General features: G+C 34.8%; 1 protein-coding gene across 1 annotated transcript in view; it reads right to left on the bottom strand.

Annotated features, from left to right (window-relative positions):
* COL4A5 (collagen type IV alpha 5 chain) overlaps positions 1 to 20921 on the bottom strand; it is a 228084-nt gene that overhangs the window by 65604 nt on the left and 141559 nt on the right. The window contains exons 26-32 of the mRNA XM_004440476.3: positions 18955 to 19047; positions 18758 to 18862; positions 17660 to 17757; positions 16237 to 16387; positions 6132 to 6245; positions 1177 to 1344; positions 129 to 218 (exon numbers count right to left, since the gene is read on the bottom strand). Of these exons, the coding sequence (XP_004440533.1) occupies positions 129 to 218; positions 1177 to 1344; positions 6132 to 6245; positions 16237 to 16387; positions 17660 to 17757; positions 18758 to 18862; positions 18955 to 19047 (819 nt within the window). The remainder of the gene's footprint in view (positions 1 to 128; positions 219 to 1176; positions 1345 to 6131; positions 6246 to 16236; positions 16388 to 17659; positions 17758 to 18757; positions 18863 to 18954; positions 19048 to 20921) is intronic.

Below are 20921 nucleotides of genomic sequence, written 5' to 3' on the forward strand. Positions count from 1 at the left end.
CACATAGAAAGAAAGTTCAAGTAAGCATTGATCATTTTAAAGCAGTCAAATAAAATATTCTGTATTGACATAAAGCAATGTTTAATTTTTACTCTTATACGCATCTGTCAGCAAACTTTGAATATTACCTTTGAGACCAGGAACACCACTCCTGCCAGGAATTCCCAAAGGTCCTGGTGGGCCTGGAGGTCCCATCATACCCATTTCACCTTTGGCACCTTAGAAGAATATCAATAAGTAACTTTTACCTTTCCTTGACCTTGGAAAGATAAAAGATAAGTTTTAAGATAGCTGGAAAACTATTGAGGGTTGGAGGGAAGGCACTAATTTTACCTCTTCTCAACTGTTGTAAACTTAGTCACTATTGTCAACATCCATGAATAAAAAGACTCACTGTGGTAGCTCATCTCCAAAGATGGCCCCCCAGTGAACCACACTTCACAGTATACACACCCTTGTGTAGCCTTCTCCCCTTGAATTTAGGCTGACTCTGTGCCTTGCCCTTCACTAAACGACACTATGATTCTCAAAGCTAGATCATAACAAGTCTTGTAGCTTCCAGCTGGGACTCTCAGAACATTCACTTTTGGTTTTGGGTATTCTCTTTTGGAAGCCAGCTGCACTGGAAGGAGAGCAACTACCCTGACACTGTTATAATGTTAGGAGCTCAAGCCATGTGAAGAGGCACTATGGGAAACGAGATACCATGTGAAGAGGCCAAGGAACACTCAGGGGTCAGATAAGCACCATCTTGTAAGTAGATCCTTTACCACTAACCATTCTAGCTGGTGCCATGTGGATGAGAGATAAACGACCCCGTCAAGCCATCCCTTAATTCCTGACCCGCAAAATCTTGAGCAAAATAAAAAGGTTGATTTAAATCATTAAATTTTAGAGCAGTGTATATATTTTCAAAGAAATAAATCATACAAAATATAAAAAAAAAAAATCATTAAATTTTGGGGTCGTGTGTTATACAGCAATATATAACTGGAACTCTCACAGAGAAAAAGTGTAATGCAAATAGCAAAGTGAGTTTCCTGCAGTCAGACATTTAACACTTTTCCTTAAGGGATAGTGTCAATTCAGAAAAGCAAAACAAGAGAATAATATACCAGAGTCATATTAATTTGAATTTCCTGAATCCAAAACCAAAGAACACTTCGAACAAATTACCTGGAAAGCCAGAGGCACCTGCTTTTCCTGGGAGCCCTGGTGATCCTGGGGGTCCCATAGGACCAGGTGGTCCAGGGATTCCTGGACTGCCTCTCTCACCAGGGGGTCCTGGAACATCAAACCCAGGAGGCCCTGGATCCCCCTTCTCTCCTGGTATGCCAAGCAAGCCTAGTTAATACAACATCAATATTAACAGGTATTGAAGCAGTTTTAAGAGATGTATCTGATCATTTTTCTAGCAAACAAGTGATAGAATCCTGTGTATAACAAACCAAACAGTGAGTTAGAGATACTTTTGGCATCATGCACATAAAATGACCTAACAATCAAACTTTAGCATTTTCAAGCATATTTCTCTAAGAAAGTGCTTCTCAAATTATTTCTGGTGAAAGACCAATCTTTTCTTAATTCCTGGTCCATCATGGACTAATATTTTTAATAAAATACAATAAAAATCACTAAAAGCTAAAATAAAAAACAAAAGACAGACAAAATACAAGCTTGCCTTTTGGGTATCACATTTAACAAATATAATTACACTGTCAAATTGTTATAAAGGTTTCTAAATGCTTACTCTCAATTTCGTCTAATTCCAATGCAGACTGGTAACAAACAGTTTGTCATCTGACACTGGTCCATTGACCATGCTTGGATTTGCATTGCTCTAGGTATTATGAATTATTGGGATATGTTTCCATAATCCATAAAAATGATTGATTACTGAATAAGTCAGTTACATAGACCCTCTTCACTTGTTTTGGTTTCGTTTTACATGTTGTTTTAATAATACACTACCATTAGTTTTTGTTGTTAACTTTTTTTTCTTAGTATTCCAACCAGGATTTTACAGAAAAAATACGACATTGTAAAAATATTTATCCTTAGTAAGTTTCTGTAAGATGAACTACTCCAGACAACAAGATGGTTAAAAAAGAATACGTTTAGGGAAAAGAATTAAACTATAAACATGGTGCAAGTTCCCACTCCAATACCTATCAGTTATGTGACTTAGAGAGTCACTTAATGTTGTTGGTCCTCCTTTGTTAAATGGGGATATGCAGTAACTGATTGGAAGCTAGGGGCTGCCAGGTGACCATTCCAAATGTCCCTTCAACAATAAGATCTAATTTCTGTTGTTGAAGATCCATAGGCAATTATTTTTATAAGAGAGCAAGATGCTGGGATTTTAAGTTCTGTTAGATATTATACACCAGCATGTCCTTAAGCTGATAAAATTCAATCTGAAGATTAGAGAATTCCATTTAGTTGGCACAGTGGTAATGGTTCCAATGCTGCCATTTCATAGTAAAATACTATAAAAAGGAAAGAGAGATTTTATATTATTATATTTGCAAAGTATGATGAAATAACTAATAATGAGCACTATTATAGCTCTATATGGATCACTGCCTATTGTTATATTATAGCCCAGGTAGTTTTTTAATAGCTGAGTTTTCAAGATAACTAATTTGTCCTTTGAAATATGCTTCAAGAGAGCAGTTCTACAAAATAATGAAAAGAAACCAAAGACTTAAATCTGGAAAAATCTTATTTGTTTTCCATGTTTAAAGCTTTACTTTAAGATACGGCTTTTGAGAAAGAACTACAGTACCTGATAGACCTGAAGTTCAAGAGGTAGGGAGTTACAGTTCAGCAGCAAGATGAGCCACCCAAGCAGAAGCAAGTTGCAGAAAGATTAATCAGGTTAGGAAACAAAACTAAGCATGTAAAGATTAGAAGAAAAAAGTCTACAAATAGAAGTTATTAGATATTGATTCACTACTATCATATATTAGTAACGAGTAAAGAACCTTTTTTTAGGCATTCACTCAGATTTTCATATAGCATATTCTATAAATGAAATGTATTTGCCAATAGAGACACAATAAAACATTTACAGTCACAAAAAGTAATACTCCTTGATGAAGATTAGCTTTACACTCTTGTGTATCTCTGATCTTTATATTGCTTTCAATAATCATTTTGGAATTTAAGCTCCTAAAGTTTGGTTGGAGCTTAAGGTTAAGTACAGAGCTTAAGGTTAGGTACAGAGAATTCAATAATTATTAGTGGATGACTATGATTAAACCCATGTATTAGGCAAAGATTTCTTTCTTCATTGTTATTATTACTAGTAATAACAGATATTATGCTGTACTTTTCACAGCATAGATCTTTTCCATGAATACTATCAGGAATAGGCATCCTGGTAAAATCCAGGATGAAGAAAGTTAACATAAATTCAAAAGCTCTGCTGCATCTCCTTATTCAATATCAGGAATTATATGGATATATCTATAGAAGCTAAGTTCGTTAGCAATGTATAGAGGCTCTAAATTTATTGGCAGCCAAATGGAACCAGTTAATAGAAAAAAAGGAAAATTTCAAAAACATGTATTATCTATGAGAACTCACACACACACACACTGCCCAAGGGTTTTATAGCCAAACAAAACTTAGAAAACTATATAATGTGCTCTCAATCTATGAAAATGACATGACTAATTCCTTGTTTCTTTGATTCACATTAGTGGTGATGAGCTTTAACTGATTCTGTCACACACTTTTTCCTGAGACTGGGCAAGTATTAGAACACATTTGGCTCAGGTTAGGGTATGATCTGTGGACATGGAATTGAGTGTATTTAAATGACCTTTAAAAAGATTCACTAAAGCAGTAATCTTCTCACTAATGGCCAGATCAAATAACAAGAATCAACAACTTCCATTTCCTGGAACCCATTGCCTGGGTTACTAGAACACTGGATGAAAAGCATTTTGCTTCTTGTCCCTTGGCATTTTTTTTTCTTTTATTTCCCTACTGTCAAATGAGGAATTGATATTCAACAGGTCCTTAATTTATAAACAAGCATTGGAAAAGAGAATGAAAAATAGTAAAGCTTAATTAAATAATAGCAGAAAACTAGAGTCAAAAGAAAAGCCTGAAAAGCATAATGTGAAAATGTTACACTTGAGAGATGACAATATAGGATACCTTGCATTAACTTTTCTATTGCAAAATGAAACACAGCAAGTATATTAAATAAGCTTCTTCTTAAAAAAAAACATTGGTAGTTAGAATTTCAGTCTTGTGGTATAAGTCAGGTGTATCAAGATATTAGTAATAACCTTGCTGATCACCCTGTTATTAAAATGTATGAACAGAAATTATGATATTTTTGAAATGGGCTAAGATAATATTCTGCTTTGGTGGTATAAATAAAACTTACTTAAAAAGTGAATACAGTCATGTGCCACACAACGACTGTTTCGGTCAACAACAGACCACATATACAATGGTAGTCCCATAAGATTAGTACCATATAGCCTAGGTGTGTAGTAGGCTATACCAACTAGGTTTGTGTAAGTACACTCTATGATGTTCACACAAGGACGAAATCGCCTAATGATTCGTTTCTCAGAACAGATCCCCGTCGTTAAGCAGTACATGACTGTATATGCAGCAAGTATCAAACATAAATTGTGGTCCATCCTGTGGTAAAAAAAATTGTGATTTGAGAACATTTCTATATTAATAAGAGTGCATTCAATACGTTGTCATGCCAGTTGCTGTTAACTTCATTTGTTTGTTGAGCCATATTAGTTAAGATCTTGAAATCTAAGGCAAAGTATACATTTACAGAGAGAGAGAAGAGGTTAAGTTCAGCACCATTACTTTCCCCCCTGCCCAACCTATCTAAACTTTATAAACCAATATATCTATGTATCCATCAGTCAAAAAGAGAAAGAGAGAACATTAGATGAGTGAAACATTGCAGACTATTAGCAAAATTTGAAAAAGCATAAAGCACAAATAAATGTATTTTTAATTTGTTCAGATTGCTATTAACAGTGTTCTCTTTTTATTCTTGCTCAGCTGTGATGTAAGAATTCAACATGCTTCCAAAACCTCAAGCAATTTTGGGAAATAAAAGAAATATAAAACACAACAGAAATGATAAATTCATTTTAGCCACCTTTGTGGAACAGCAGGCCAAGACTATCATGGCCAAACCTAAAAATTAATTGTTTTTTCTCAAGATCCCTCTGCTATCCTAGTTGGACAGAATGGTTTTTTCATGAGTGTTGAAGCAGCTACTTTTTAACAACCCGGTTCAAAGCAACACTGTAAGTTTTCTTATTTTTAAGTTAGTAGTAACTAATGTTAGGGGCTATTAAAAAAAGGTACAATGTTCCAAAAAGAAATTTTTTACACAGGACATAAAACAAAAATAATCTTTACTTTCCATGCTTTTTATATTGTTAATTGGTGTTTCTAGATTTTTAGCACAATAACTAACAAAATACCTATTGCCGTTTAAGGTCAGAAGATATATTTCCACTCTTTCAAAGTCAATGTATGTAAATCTGAACTGTGCGTTTTAAGTCATCTGATGTGTTCATGTGAATTAAAGAATGATTAAATGTTCCATTTAATGTTGCCACAGCAACATTCTGCAATTGTTAAATTGCATTATTGTTAATAGATCAAATTTAAATGAACAGGGAGGCAAAATATCAGGGATTAAAGTAACTCTTATGCAGTGAGCTGTACTTTTTCACTTTTACAAAATTATACAAGTAGACATGTTACCTCTCAAATCTGTTTTCTGGAAGACTGTTACATATGTTGCACTTTATTGATGAGCTAACCAACTTCTATACAATGAGCGCTACAAAAATGCACATTTAGGGCCAGCCCAGTTGTGAAGCGGTTGGATTCACGTGTTCCGCTTCGGCGGCCTGGGGTTCGTGGGTTCAGATCCCGGGCGCAGACTGACGCACCGCTTGTCAAACCACACTGTGGCGGCGTCCCATATAAAGTGGACGAAGATGGGCACGGATGTTGGCCCAGGGCCAATCTCCCTCAGCGAAAAGAGGAGGATTGGCACCGGATGTTAGCTCAGGGCTAATCTTCCTCATAAAAAAAAAAAGGCACATTTACTCTAATCTTACCAGGTTGACCTATTGGTCCAGGAATTCCTGGTGGCCCTGGTGGTCCCTGAACACCTATTCCTGGTAGCCCAGGAGGTCCCATTGGCCCAGGTTGTCCATTTGGTCCAACGTCACCTTTAAGAAATAAATACAGTTTAGATATTAAAAACAACAACAACAGCTGAGTCACTAGTCCTTAGGAACCACAATACCCATGTGAAATACCCATCACATTAAGCAGGGATCTTGAAAAGCTATCCATTCACTAAGCAAGAAAAGTATGCACAAGTACCCAGAGCAGATGATAGGGAATCCATTAAAAGTTATAGACTTGTAATTTAACTTATGCTGAGCACTCAACTTCAGTACTTAAATCAACCTCACAAAATAGTACAAAATATTACAAACCACACATTTCTTTTTCTTGCAACTTATCTTGGGCAAGTATTTATTTATATGTTTAAAATATGTTTTCAAATCAACTTTAAGGTAGATAACCTTTAACATCTTCCTATTTACTAACTTGGGCCCATGGCCTACAAACATGCTCAAGCCTCTCCCACCATCAGTAAAACATCTCTTTGACCTTAGAAACTTCATTGTCTATCTTCTGTCTGTCCCTCTTACTTTAAAAAATTTATATATACTAAAATTCACCTTTTAATGTACATCTTGATGAGTTTTGATAAATGTATATAGTCACACAATCACCACCAAAATCAAGATATAGAAGATAGATATAGATACTGTTCCATCAACCCAAAAGGCTCTCTGTGCCTGGTTGGAGTCAGCCCCCCCCACCCAGCCACCCACACATCATAATTCTCTGGCAACTGCTGATCTATTTTATGTCTTAAAGTTTTTCCTTTTCCAGAATATCATATAAATGCAATCATACAGTATGTAGCCTTTTGAGTATGTCTTCTTTCGCTTAACATAACGCATTGAGATTCACACATGTTGTTGTATGTATCAGTAGTTTGCTACTTTTTATTGCCGGATAATATTCCATTATGTGAATATGCCATGATTTGTTCATCTCTTCACCAGCTGAAGGACATTTGGGCTGTTTCCAGTTCTTGTGGATTATGAATAAAGCTGCTATGAATATTGATCTACAGGGTTTTATGTGAAGGTTTACATTTTTCTTGGATATATAACTAGGTGTGGGATTGCTGGGTCAGTGTGGTAAGGGTATGTTTATACGAAATTGCTCAACTGATTTTCCAAGTGGCTGTACCATTTTGCATTTTAAATAGCATATATGAGAGTTCTAGTTACACTATATTCTTGGAAGCACTTATTATTGTCAGTTTTCCTTCTTTTTTGAAGCCTGTTCTGATAGGACAGGAAGTGGTATCTTATTGTAGTTTTAACTCATATTTCCTAGATGACTAATTATATTGAGATTCTTTGTGTGTGCTTATTAGTCATTCAGGTATCTTTGGTGAAGTACCTGTACAAATTTTTTGCCCATATTTCCAACTATATTCTTTAAATTTGGTTGTTTCCTTATTATTGACTTTTGAGAGTTCTTTATATATTCTGGTTATAAGTCCTTTGTCAGATAAATGAGATGAAAGTATCTTTCATTTTAATGAAGTCAAATTTGTCAATTTTTTTATTTTATGGATTGTTCTTTTGGTGTTGTATTTAACAACTCTTTGCCAAACCTACAATCACACAGATTTTCTGCTATGCTTTTATCTAAACCAAGGTACAATAAAGTACTGCTTGTGGGCTAAATTTGACCTGTAGGCCTGATTTTGAACTGCCTGTGAGCTAAGAATGGTTTCTATATTTTTAAAGGCTGTAACAAAAAAAGATTATGTGACAGAAACTATAGGTGGCTCACAAAGACTAAAATAATTACTATTCGGCCCTTTATAGAAAATGTTTGCCTGTTTCTGTTCCAAAGGTTTTATAATTTTAGGTCTTGTATTTAGGTTTATGATCCATTTTGAGTTAATTTTTGTACAAGTTATGAAGTATGGATCAAGGTTCGTCTTTTTTTGTTTTGTTTTTGCATATGGATGTCCAATTGATTTAGCACCATTTGTTGAAAAGACTTACTTTTCTATTGAAATTGCCTTTGCAACTTTGTCAAAACTCCACTTGTGTAGGTCTATTTTTGGGCTCCTTATTATGTTCCATTATGTGTCTATCATTTCACATATACCACACTATCTTAATTACTGTGGCTTTATATTAAGTTTTGAAATTAAGTACTATGAATCCTCCAACTCTGTAATTCTTTCTCAAATTGCCTTGGCTATTCTAGGTCCTTTGCTTTTGCAGATAAATTTTAGAAAAAGAAACTACTGCTGAGTTTTGCTCAGGAATATGTTCAATCTATGGATCAATATGGAGAAAACTGATATCTTAACAATATTGAGCCTTCCAATTCAAGAACACAAAATATTTTTCCATTTATTTGGATCTTTGATTTTTGCCATGTGTTTTCTAGTTTTCCACATGTACATCCTGCACATATTTTGTTAGAGCTATACCTAAGTACTTCATGTTATTTGATGCTATTTTAAATAATATTGTTTTTGTTTAATTTTCATTTCTAATTGTTCATTGCTAGTATATAGAAATATAGTTCATTTTTGTATATTCGCCTTGTATACCCATGACTCTACTAAATTCACTTCCTAGTTCTAGGACCTTTTTTGTAGATTCCTTAAGATTTTCTACATAGAAAAATCATGTCATCTATGAATAGAGATAGTTTTACTTCTGCCTTTCCAATCTGTATGCCTTTTATTTCTTTTTCTTGCCTTATAGCATTTCACTACCTTACGGGATTTCCAGTAGATACTGAAAAGGAGTGGTAAGAAAGGACATCTTTGTGTTGTTCCATATCTTCAGGGAAAAGCAGTCAGTCTTTCACCACTAAATATAATGGATCAAGTTTTTTGTAAATGTCCTTTATCATGCAAAGGAAGTTCCCTTTTATTCCTAATTTTCCAAGAATACTTTCTCAGAATGGATATTGAATTTTGTCAAATAATTTTCAGCATCTATTGAGATGATAATATAGTTTTTCTTCTTCAGATTATTGATATAGCAAATTACACTGCTTTTCAAATCAGCCTTGTATTCTGAGGATACACCTTACTTGGTTGTAGTGTATAATCCTTTTTATATATTGTTAGATTTGACTTGCTAATATTTTCTCAAGGATTTTTACATCTATGTTCATGAGAGATATTGGGCTATAGCTTTCTTTTCTTATGTCTTTGCCTGGTTTTGATATCAGGGTAAAGCTGACCTCATATAATGGTTGGGAAGCAACCCATCCACTTCTATCCTTGGGAAGAGATTGTGTGGAACTGGTGGTATTGCTTCTTTAAATGTTTGTTAGAATTTACCAGTGATGCCATCTGGACCTGTAGTTTTCTTCATTGGCAGGATTTTAACTACAAACTCAATTTCTTTAATAAATATCTGGATTGTCTATTTCTTCTGAAGTGAGCTTCAATAGTTTGTATCCTTCAAGAAATTCATTCATTTCACCTAAGTTGTCAAATTTATGGGCATATAGTTATTTATTATACTCCCTTGTTATTCTTTTAATGTCTGTAGGGTCTGTATGATGCCCCTTCTTTCATTCCTAATATTGGTATCAAGTGTCTCTGCTCTTTTTTTCTTGGTTGGCTTGGCTAGAAGTGTATCCATTTTAATTTTTTTAATTTTATGTTTTAATTTTTTTTCCCCCCAAAGCCCCAGTAGCTAGTTGTATGTCATAGTTGCACATCCTTCTAGTTGCTGTATGTGGGATGCAGCCTCATTGTGGCTAGAGAAGTGGTGCGTCGGTGCGCGCCTGGGATCCGAACCCCGGGCCACCACCAGCGCAGCGTGTGCACTTAACCACTAAGCCACGGGGCCGGCCCAGTGTATCCATTTTATTAATCTTTTCAAAGAATCTCATTTGGTCTCAGAAAATTTTTCTACTGTTTTTCAGTTTTCAATTTCATTGATATTTGCTCTGTTATTTTGCTCTATCTTCTGATTGTCTTCTTTTTATTTGGCTTTCCTTATCTAATTTCTTAAGGTGAAAAGTTAAATAATTTATTTGACATTGTTCTTTTTTTCTAATAAAAATTTTTCATATATGAATTTTTTTCTAATCACTTATCTGCATCTTACAAATTTTGATATGTTTTATTTTCATTTTCATTCAATTCAAAATACTTTCTAGTTTTCATAGTGATGTCCCCTTTGATCTATGTTTTTTTAAGAAGTCTTTTGGTTATTTTCTCAATATGTCAGGATTTTCTCAGATAGCTTTCTATTACTGATTTCTTGTTAAATCTGTTATGGTAAGAGAATCTACTATATGACTTCAATATTTTTAATTTGTCAAAGTCTGTTTTAGGGCCCAGATTATGGTCTATCATGGTAAATGCTCCATGTGTGCGTGAAAAGAATGTATTTTCTGCTCTTATTGAGTGGAATGTTCTATAAATGTCAATGTTGAGGAGTTATGCTGAAGAGAAACTCCTGACATTGCCATGCTAGAATATTGTACATCCTATCCTTGTATCCTTCCACATGAAGCCAATACCAAGTATGGCCCATGATAGTTGATGGAGCATGAAAAGTCTAGGTGGACTGAAAACCAGCAGATGTTGGGCATTACAATATCCCAATTCTCTATTTGTAATTTTATATTCTATTTATAAAAGAGAGCTGCCAAAGTTGTATAATCTTAAGGTGCCACAGAAATCTGTCTTTCCCTGTCTTCCACATTTTCTCATAATAGTCTTTTAATTTTGCTTTTCATATTTATGATTTTAATTACTTTTTTAATATATTGTGCATTAGCGATTTATTTTGTTGAGACCATTTACTCACCACCAACTTTTAAAGACTCTATTCTTTCCCTACTGACTAATGATGATATTACTATGAAATGCCAAGTTTCTGTATATACATGAGTATGTTTCTCAACTCCTTCTACTATATTGGTCTACTTGTCCTACTTGAATTCTCATTGAAAATGCATTATATTTACAGACAAATTTGGGGAGAGATGACATCATTGAGTCATCCTATCCACATACATAATTTATTACCCAATTAATTCTACCCTTTTTAAGTTGTTAATAATAGAGTTTTAATTTTTTCTCCAAATACATTAGGCACATTTTGTTTTATTAATTTCTAGATATGATATAGATTTTTTTGCAAATTATATTTTAGTTTTTATTTCTTTAAATATTTCTAAACACACTAATCTATTAGTCACAATGATACTTTTGCTCATTACTCTTGCTACCTGGAACACCTTTCCCTAAAGACTCAGTTTAAGTGTCATCTCCCATATGAAGCTTCTCAAGGCACCTTAGATGAGGCCCAGAACAAAAGTAATATATGAGGCAAACTGAATGCTTCCAAAGTTATCTTCTTTTTTCTTTTTTGTCTAATCTGATTCTAATGTTCAGTCTTAAGCACATTTTCATCCTCATATACTTCTTTGCTGATGGATATTAGCCTTATTAATTTACTATTGGTCACTATGTTGCTTTGAAAGTGCTGCATTAATCTCTCCTATAGTTTAGTTACTAAGTTCTAATAGTCAGCCACTGGTATAAGTGTGTCTGGCGGGTGAACTTTCATTGTAATCTGCTTGCTGAGTTTTGACTGTGGTCTATTGATCCAAAACATTAGCGATACATATTCATAAAAGTTCCCGTTGAGATAACCACTATCATAGTAATGCCACCTAGATTTTCTTACAGTAGACAGCAATCTCTGATATCTTCAAGAGCAGAGCCTATGCCTTTGTGTTTCTATCTTTTTTGTGTGTGTGTGTGTGTGTGTGTGAGGAAGATCAGCCCTGAGCTAACATCCATGGTAATCCTCCTCTTTTTGCTGAGGAAGACCAGCTCTGAGCTAACATCTATTGCCAATCCTCCTCCTTTTTTTCCGCAAAGCCCAAGTAGATAGTTGTATGTCATAGTTGCACATCCTTCTAGTTGCTGTATGTGGGACGCGGCCTCAGCATGACCGGAGAAGCGGTGCGTTGGTGTGCGCCCGGGATCCGAACTCGGGCCGCCAGTAGCGGAGCGTGCGCACTTAAGCACTAAGCCACGGGGCCGGCCCTATGCCTTTGTCTTTCTAGTGACTCCAGTAGTACCTGGCACAGAATAAGAACATAATAAATGTTTGAGGAATGAAGGAATTACATAGCAGAAAATTCCAAATTCTTTTTCTTCTAGCCTCTTAGGAACTATACTGGGGTTTTAATATTTGAGAATTATTCCTATTAGGATATGAGGATCCTACACTTCCTTTCAAATATTAGCCATATGCCTACTAAGAAGTTGATGTTTAAAATAGGCTTCAACCCATTTCTTCCCAACCCCTGTCTCAATGACATTTTTATAAACAAAGAATAGTGAGTAAGTAATTTCCATAGGGAAACTGTTTGCCACATAGTTTATTATTTGGAATGTCTCTATCTGCAATTTGTGGGGTGACAGGTCTAAGCTGGAGATAACTGATGGGAAACACTACCTGTAACTATGAGTGTTACAGTTATAGCTGGCCAGATTGTTTACTCAAAGATGAAACGTATTTTTAAAAGAGCTTATCTAATAAGAATTTGTATTGGGCTTGTTTGGGGCTTTTGCTGGCAGAATCTAGCCTGGTTAAATTGGGCTATGCTGTCTTATTGCTTTAATAGGACTCAATCCAACATGTTTCAGGAGCATGCAGCTGTTCAGATTATTCTCTGAGGACCAAAACATTGACCAGGAGAGTTCAGTTCCTTGCTAACCAGAAAGGACAAAACAATTGCCAAACCAGCTAGGCTAATTCTATTACTATATATAATTAGAGGAAACAAAATCAAGGAGGTAGAAGAAATCAATAGAGAAATGACAAAAGGACATGAGCAGTTTACAGGAAAAAATATATATGTCTCTTAAACATATGAAAAGACGGTCAATTTCACTTATAATGGAAATACAAATTTAAAGTACCCTGAGAGTAAAGACAAAGGACCTAGTATATCCAAAGAAATTTTTTTAAAAAAGAACAAAGTTGGAGGACTTACGATACTTGATATCAAGTCTTGGTATAAAGCTACTGTAATATAAACAGTTGGTACTGACTTAAGGATAGTAAAAATAGGTAAGTAGAACTGATAGCATAGAAATAGACCCATATATATATGGTCATTTGATTTTTGACACAGACACCAAATTAATCCAGTGAGGAGGGAGCTATTTTAAACAAATGATGCTGAATAAAAATTGTTTGAGATGGATAATAGTCTTAAACATAAAAGCTAAAACTATAAAACACAAAATAAAACACAGAATATCTTTATAACTTTGGGACAAGGAAAGATTTCTTAGACAAAACACAAAAAATAATAATCATGTAAGAAAATAATTGACAAATGAAACATCAATAAAATTAAATATTTGTTTATCAAAATACACTGATAAGAAAATGAATAGGCAAACCAGATAGGGAAAAAATACTTATAAACATATATTTGACAAAGGACCAATATGCAGGATATATAAAGATAACTTTTAATTTAACAATCAAAAGAGAAACAACCCATATTTTAAAATGGGAAAAATATTTGAATGTCTAAATAATCCAACAGTACATGTAAAAAGGGGTCAATATCATTGGTCATCGGGAAAATGCAAACTAAAACCAAAATATGTTACCAAAACACCTACCAAAATTCAAAAATGAAAAGACCAATAACAACAAATGTTGGAGAGAATGTGGAACAATTGAAACTTGCATACCACATTAATGCGAGTTTAAAAAGGTACAACCATTTTGGAAAAAGGTCTAGCAGTTTCTTTTTTTGTGTATGTGAGGAAGATGGGCCCTGAGCTAACATCTGCCAATCCTCCTCTTTTTTTTTTTTTTTTTTTTTTTGCTGAGGAAGACTGGCCCTGGGCTAACATCCATGCCCATCTTCCTGCACTTTATACGAGACGCCACCAGAGCATGGCTCAACAAGCGGTGCGTCGGTGCATGCCCGGGATCCGAACCAGCAAACCCTGGGCCACCGCAGCGGAGCGCACGCACTCAACCACTTGTGCCACCAGGCCGGTCCCTCTAGCAGTTTCTTATACAAGTAACATATACCTATCTTACGACCCAACAATTATACTTTTAGGTATTTACCCAAGCAAAATGAAAGCACATATCCATAAAAAGGCTTATAAAAGAATGTTCTTAACAGCTTCACTCACAATATCCAAAAACTTGACACAGTCCAAGTGTCCATCAACGGAGAATGGATAAATAAACTTTGGAACATTTATACCATTAAATACTCAATAATAAAAAATAAAGAACTACTGATAAACACAACAACATGAATGGATCTCAGAAACAATATTCTGAGTGAAAGAAGCCTTACAAAGAAATTACATACTCTATGATTCCATATGGAGTTTAGAACAGGTAAAATTAATTTATGATAAAAAAAATCATTACAGTATATTTACCACTGTGTATGTTGGGGTAGGGACTGAGGAAAGGGGCAAAAGGGAAATTTCTAGGATTATATCTTCATAAGGATTTGGTTATACAGGTTTATGCATTTGTGAAAATCCAGCAAATGTACCCTTAAAATTTGTGCATCTCCTTTAATGTGAATTTTATATCAAAAGAAAAAGAACTATAGCATTGTAGCTATGTTATACATGCTGAAGTATTTAGGGAGAAATGTACTACTGTCGCAATTTACTTCGAAATGCATAAAAGTCAATGGATGGAGAAAGGGATGGATAGATATGTGACAAATCATGTATAGTAAAATATCAATGATGGGTATGTAATAGCCACTGTAAAATTCTTTCTACTTTGCCGGGTATATGAAAATTTTAAAAATAAATTGTTGGCAGGGAGATAAAATGTTAATTGTGGAATCCAGGTGGTGGATATATGGGCTTTCACTGTACAATTCTTTTAATTTTTCTGTGTTTGAAAATTTTCACAATAAAATGTTTAAAAAAACTATACTGAGATACTTACTTCCATCAAGTTGACAAAAATCCAAGAGTTTGTCAACATACTCACTTAGCAAGGCTGTGAGGAAACAAGCACACTCATACATTGCTGTTGGGAGTGTAAAATGGTGCAAATGGAGAGGAATCTGACAACATCTAGAGATGCGTTTACCCTTCCATTCAGAAAATCCATTTTCATTATCCTATTTTACTATTACACCTGTACACATATGAATAACATGTCGGGAAGATTATTCACTGTGGCATTATTTCTAATAAGAAAAGATTGTCAAAAACCCAATATAGCAACTAGCAACTAGTAGAATAAATTATGGTATACCCAAGCAATTCAATACTAGGCAGCTATTTTTAAAAAATCAAGATCTCTATGTACTTATAATGGTGTGATCTCTAGGATATAAAGTTAAGTGAAGTAAATAAAGTGCAAAAGGTCAAAAAGTAGTACTCTATCTTTTGAGAAAGGTAGGAAATAAAAATATATATTCTGGGGCCGGCCCAGTGGCATAGCGGTTAAGTTTGTGTGCCCCGCTGCAGCAGTCCGGGCTTCGCAGGTTCAGATCCCAGGCACACACCGATGCACCGCTTGTCAAGCCATGCTGTGGTGGCGTCCCATATAAAGTAGAGATGGGCATGGATGTTAGCCCAGGGCCAGTCTTCCTCAGCAAAAAGAGGAGGATTGGCATTGGATGTTAGCTCAAGGCTAGTCCTCCTCACACACACACACACACACACACACACACACAAATATATATATATATATATATATATATATATATATATATATTCTTATTGGTTTGTATGAAGGAACACTAGAAGGATAAATAACTAAAAAATGGTTACATATGGGATGAGGAGGAGCAGAGTGAATGGAAATGGGGTAAAAGGAAGACTCCTCAGTGTTACTTTTATACATATATGATTATATCATCTGTTTAATGAAATAAAACACAAAAAAAGTCAATGGAGGTTGAAGAAACAAAAACAGTGACAAAGTGGAAGCATAGGCTTTCTACTTAATTGGACTTATCGTCTATGAACTTTCCAACAGTTTCAATTTCTATAAAAGTTAAAAGCAAATTGCAAAGTAGCAAAAGCCTCCATACCTTTTGGTCCAGGTAGCCCATCCAAGCCAGCGCGTCCTGGAGGACCTGGAGGTCCTGGGAAACCACGATCCCCTTTTGGACCAAGTGTTCCTCTGAAACCTGGGAGTCCTGGAGGTCCAGGTGGCCCAGGTAGCCCAAATCCTGGCTCCCCCTTGAGTATACACATGACAAAACACAAAAAATACTCCCATGACTTTCTTGGTGTTTATTGTTTACCATAGAGAATTTAAAGCAGAAAACACTTTTTTGTTTCCTGTGGGGAAGGGATTAGGATAACTAAATGAAAAGTAATTGGTATGTTGGAGAGAACATCTGGAAGGATGGGAAACAGGGCTTAGTAAAACAAATTAAATGATTTGGACTGGTTTCAGGACAAGAAAAAGATAACTGGGAGAGCATGAGATTAAAGAACCCAAGTGAGAAAATGTGATTATATACTGAGTGTTAGATGATTATTTTAAATTCGACTATGTATAATAATGGCATTGTGGTTTCTCTATAAAATGTCCACTTACCTAGAGATGAATACTGAAGTATTTATAGGTGAAATGACACAATTTTGAGACGTGGGTTAAAATACTTCAGCAAAGAAAAAAGGAATGGATGAAGCAAATATGATAAAATCTTGATTAGTGAGTGACAGCTACATGAAAGTTCATCATATTATTCCTTTTACTTTTGTGTTCATTTTAAAAAGTTCATAATAAAATAAAATCAATTAATCAATGGAGAAGTGGTTTCTCATGAGAGCTGGGGTCATGGTCAATTGTTCTTCCCGTGGGAAAAAAGTAGTAATGATGAAAACACAGGAAGTTTACATTAATTAAGTACAGAGAAAATACAGGAATAGTCAGGATATTACATAGCACAGCAGTTTGCTGAAGGTTGACTGAGGAAAATTTTAGACTAGCTATGATATAATAAAAGGAATGGAAAGTAACTTAAACAGTGTTGTTGTTGTTATTATTATTATTATTATTACTAAGTCAATAGCAGTGATTTGTATTATGTATCTGGGGTGGAATTGGGACAGAGGGAAATAGTATGGGAAGTTCTTGACATGATATTCAACATCATTTCAACCAATCATCACACAGGCATGGACAGAGATTAAATGGGATGGTGATACTACAGGGAAGCACAGAGGGAGCTGATGACTGTATTCTCTCATCTATAATCTCTCATTTCCTCTCATCAAATAATTGGTCACTCTGAAACAGGTTCCGAAACTTTTTTTCTTTTTGCCTCAAATATGACCTCTTGGACTATTTGGGGTTAAATATTTTAAATGAAAATATAATCAGTTAAGTTTTACTTATATAGTAAAGGCTTGGGATAATGTCTAAGTCAAAATAGAGAGCTAGAGCTAAGGAAAGTAGAGGAGATAGGAAAAGGGAAAAAAATAAACTAAAATGTCCCAGACCTTTGGTCCTGGAAAGCCTGGTGGCCCAGAAGGACCTTCTAGACCAATTCTTCCAGGTGCCCCAGGTGCTCCTGGAGGTCCTGGAATTCCAGGAAAACCTGTAAAATGGTAATTCATTTTTTAATCTCCAAAGAGATATCACTTTAAGAAAGATACCCAAACTTCCAAATCCACATTTTCACCTTATCCAATCATGCTTAGTGACTACGGTAAGATGTTAAAACCACAATGACATTCTAGATGACTACTTAGGATCAAGCCTTACAGATACCTGATATTCTCACTCAATCTCCTTATGGTCTTATCATTTTCATATAGGGCTAATGTGTGTGGAAGGTAGGCTCTTCTAAAGGAAAATGAGAGCTATTACTAATGAGATAGAACTAAACGTAAAGAATGAATCCCACACAAAAACACAGAAAAATTTTTCTTCTGCTTACATCTGGATATACTACAATAAAAGGTCTATCACATAATTGTGCAAATAAAGCTAAAAACAATTGCATATATTACACACCTATATACACATAAAATCAAATCTGACACTTTTGAAGTCATTTAGTATAAATGAGCAAGGACATGTTTAAGTACTGTTCTCCGACCAATGCGCCTTCTTGCCATTCATTAGAATAAATTCTGTGAGGAATAAAGCAGAACTGAAGCAACAGCCCTAAAAAATCTCAGTAAATCATGAGAATATGATTTAGGATAAAACATTACTTGGATACGTTTATGCAATAAATCTGTTTTCTGTTTAATACAACCCACTCATTTAACAAATATCTATTGAGCGCCACTATGTGCCAAGAATTTTCTAAGCCCTGAAAATACAATGATGAACACAAAAGACAATAATTACTGTGATTTTTAAAGCTTATATATCATTTTTGCGTATCTCTAGTTTAGATATTTTCTTGTCGACTGTTTTAAAGACAATGAAATTATAGTGCATACATGCTGTGATTTTTCATTTACATTCTTTATAGTATATAGAAAAAAGGTAAAATTAATATATTTTATTTGTTGAGCGAACTATAGCAAAGAATAATGTCATACTAACCAGCTAACCTACCCTGCCTGCTACCCAGTTCTACATACCTTTGGGACCAGGTGGTCCAGGAAGCCCAACTCCAGGGATACCTGGTTCCCCTTTGCTACCGGGTATTCCTGGCAAGCCTGGCTGGCCTGGGAGCCCAGGGTCACCTATAAAGAAACAGCAGTTTTTTGAAAGGGAAACTTTCAAAGAAAGAAGCCAGTAAGTGTTGAAGATGTGGTCAAATGAATTCCTCACATACCTGGAAGACCTACTTCACCATCTCTGCCTGGTAACCCAGGCAGACCAGGCTTCCCCGGCTGGGTTATGGTCTGACCTGGATCACCTTTACGACCTAAGAACAAGAGGGAATCAATAGCGAATGAGAAGTGTTCACTTGACTAAAGATCTCCTTTAACTAAAAACCAAAAAGGAAAGTATCTATAATCTTTTGAAAATGCAAACTAACAAAAACCCAAAACCCCATATTATATATCCAAGGAAGATACCAAACAGAAATATGAAATTTCAAAGAGAAAAAGTAGATGACAGCTCTAAGAGCTTTGATGATTGAAGATGGCATATATAAAAATATCTTTTACTATAGATCAAAAGAGCCTAAAAAAATTCAATGGTAGTAAATAAGAAAAATACTTGTTTTTTGGGTAGCTAATGTACCTTAAGGTGTCATGTGTGCAAAGTCCAAGTTCACCTACTTCTCATTAATTGAAATAGGGACTTGAAACAGGCTCAGGACAAAGACAGATTCCTTAAACATGACATAAAAAGTACTAACTATGAGAGAAAAAGTTGATAAATTTGACTACATTCAAATTGATTTCTGTTCATTAAAGACACCATACAGAGAGTGAAAATGGCAAGCCATAGTAAGTGAAGATTTTGCAAAATAAATAGCTAACAAAGAACTACTACACAGAATATATATTTAAAAATTCCTCTAAATCAACAAGAAAAAGAAACAATCCAATAGAAAAAAATGGTCAAAACACTTGAATAGGCATTTCACAAATGGAAATTCAAATGTCCAATAAACGTATGAAAAGGTACTAAACTTTAATGTAATCAGATAAATGAAAAAAAAAACTGCCATGAGATATATTATACTCAACATATTGGCAAAAACATAAAAGTCTGACAACACAAAATGTTTACGAGGATGTAGAGAAACAAGAAATTTCCAATACAGCTGGTGGGAGTATAAATTGGTCCAATTGCTCTGGACATAGTCGGGGATTATCTAGTAAAGCTGAAGATGCATTTATTCTATGCCTCAAAAATGCTAATCTTAAACGTATACCTTAGCCCAGAGTTGGCAAATTTTTCTCTCTAAAGGACCCAGACAGTAAATACTTTAGGCTTTGTTGCCATATGGTCTCTGTAGCAACTACTCAACTCTGCAGTTGTAGCGCCAAAGCAACCATAGACGATAGTGAATGAGTGTAGATGTGTTCAAATAAAACTTTCATTTATGATAACAAGTGGTGGACCAGATTTGATCCATGGGCCATAGTTTGCTGATCCTTGCCTCAGAGAAGTTTGTGCACACGTACACCAGGATATATATACAATAATGTACATAGAAGTATTATTCATGATAGGCCTGAACTATAAATAACTCGATTGTCCATTAACAATAGAATGGATAAATAAACTGTGAAACACACACACACACAGAATGGGATACTATCGAGCAATGAAAATGAATGTACTATAGCTATACACAAAGTTAATATAAAAAATATTTAACAGGATTCCATTAATATGAAGTTCAAAAAGAAGCAAATTAAAGTACTCTGTTTAGGGATGCATATGGGTAAATGGAAGGAAATAATGCAAAAGTCAGGACAGTGGTTACCTTTGGAGAAATAGATGGGGATTGTGATCAGAAAAGGACAGAGAGAGAAGGGTGGGGGTTTCTAGGATGCTAGCAACGTTCTGTTCCTCGACGTGTGTGGTAGCTACATGTATGTTTCCATTATAATTCTTTGTTAAACTTTGCATTATGTATCACATATTTAACAATAACAATGAAGACAGTCAGAAAAAATTTAAAGAGAAACCACTCTTAAAAAAAAAAAAACACATTGTGTTCCCTTGCTAAGAAGCTATGAAAAAGCCAAAATATAAATGGCCAGGGAAACACATCTCTCACGAAAAGAAGCCAAGAGTGGCCAAAAGAATAGATATCTGCTTTCAAGCACCAAATTA

This window comes from Ceratotherium simum, chromosome X (genome assembly GCF_057802395.1).
Source record: "Ceratotherium simum simum isolate JZ-2026a chromosome X, ASM5780239v1, whole genome shotgun sequence".
NCBI classification, from domain to species: domain Eukaryota; kingdom Metazoa; phylum Chordata; class Mammalia; order Perissodactyla; family Rhinocerotidae; genus Ceratotherium; species Ceratotherium simum.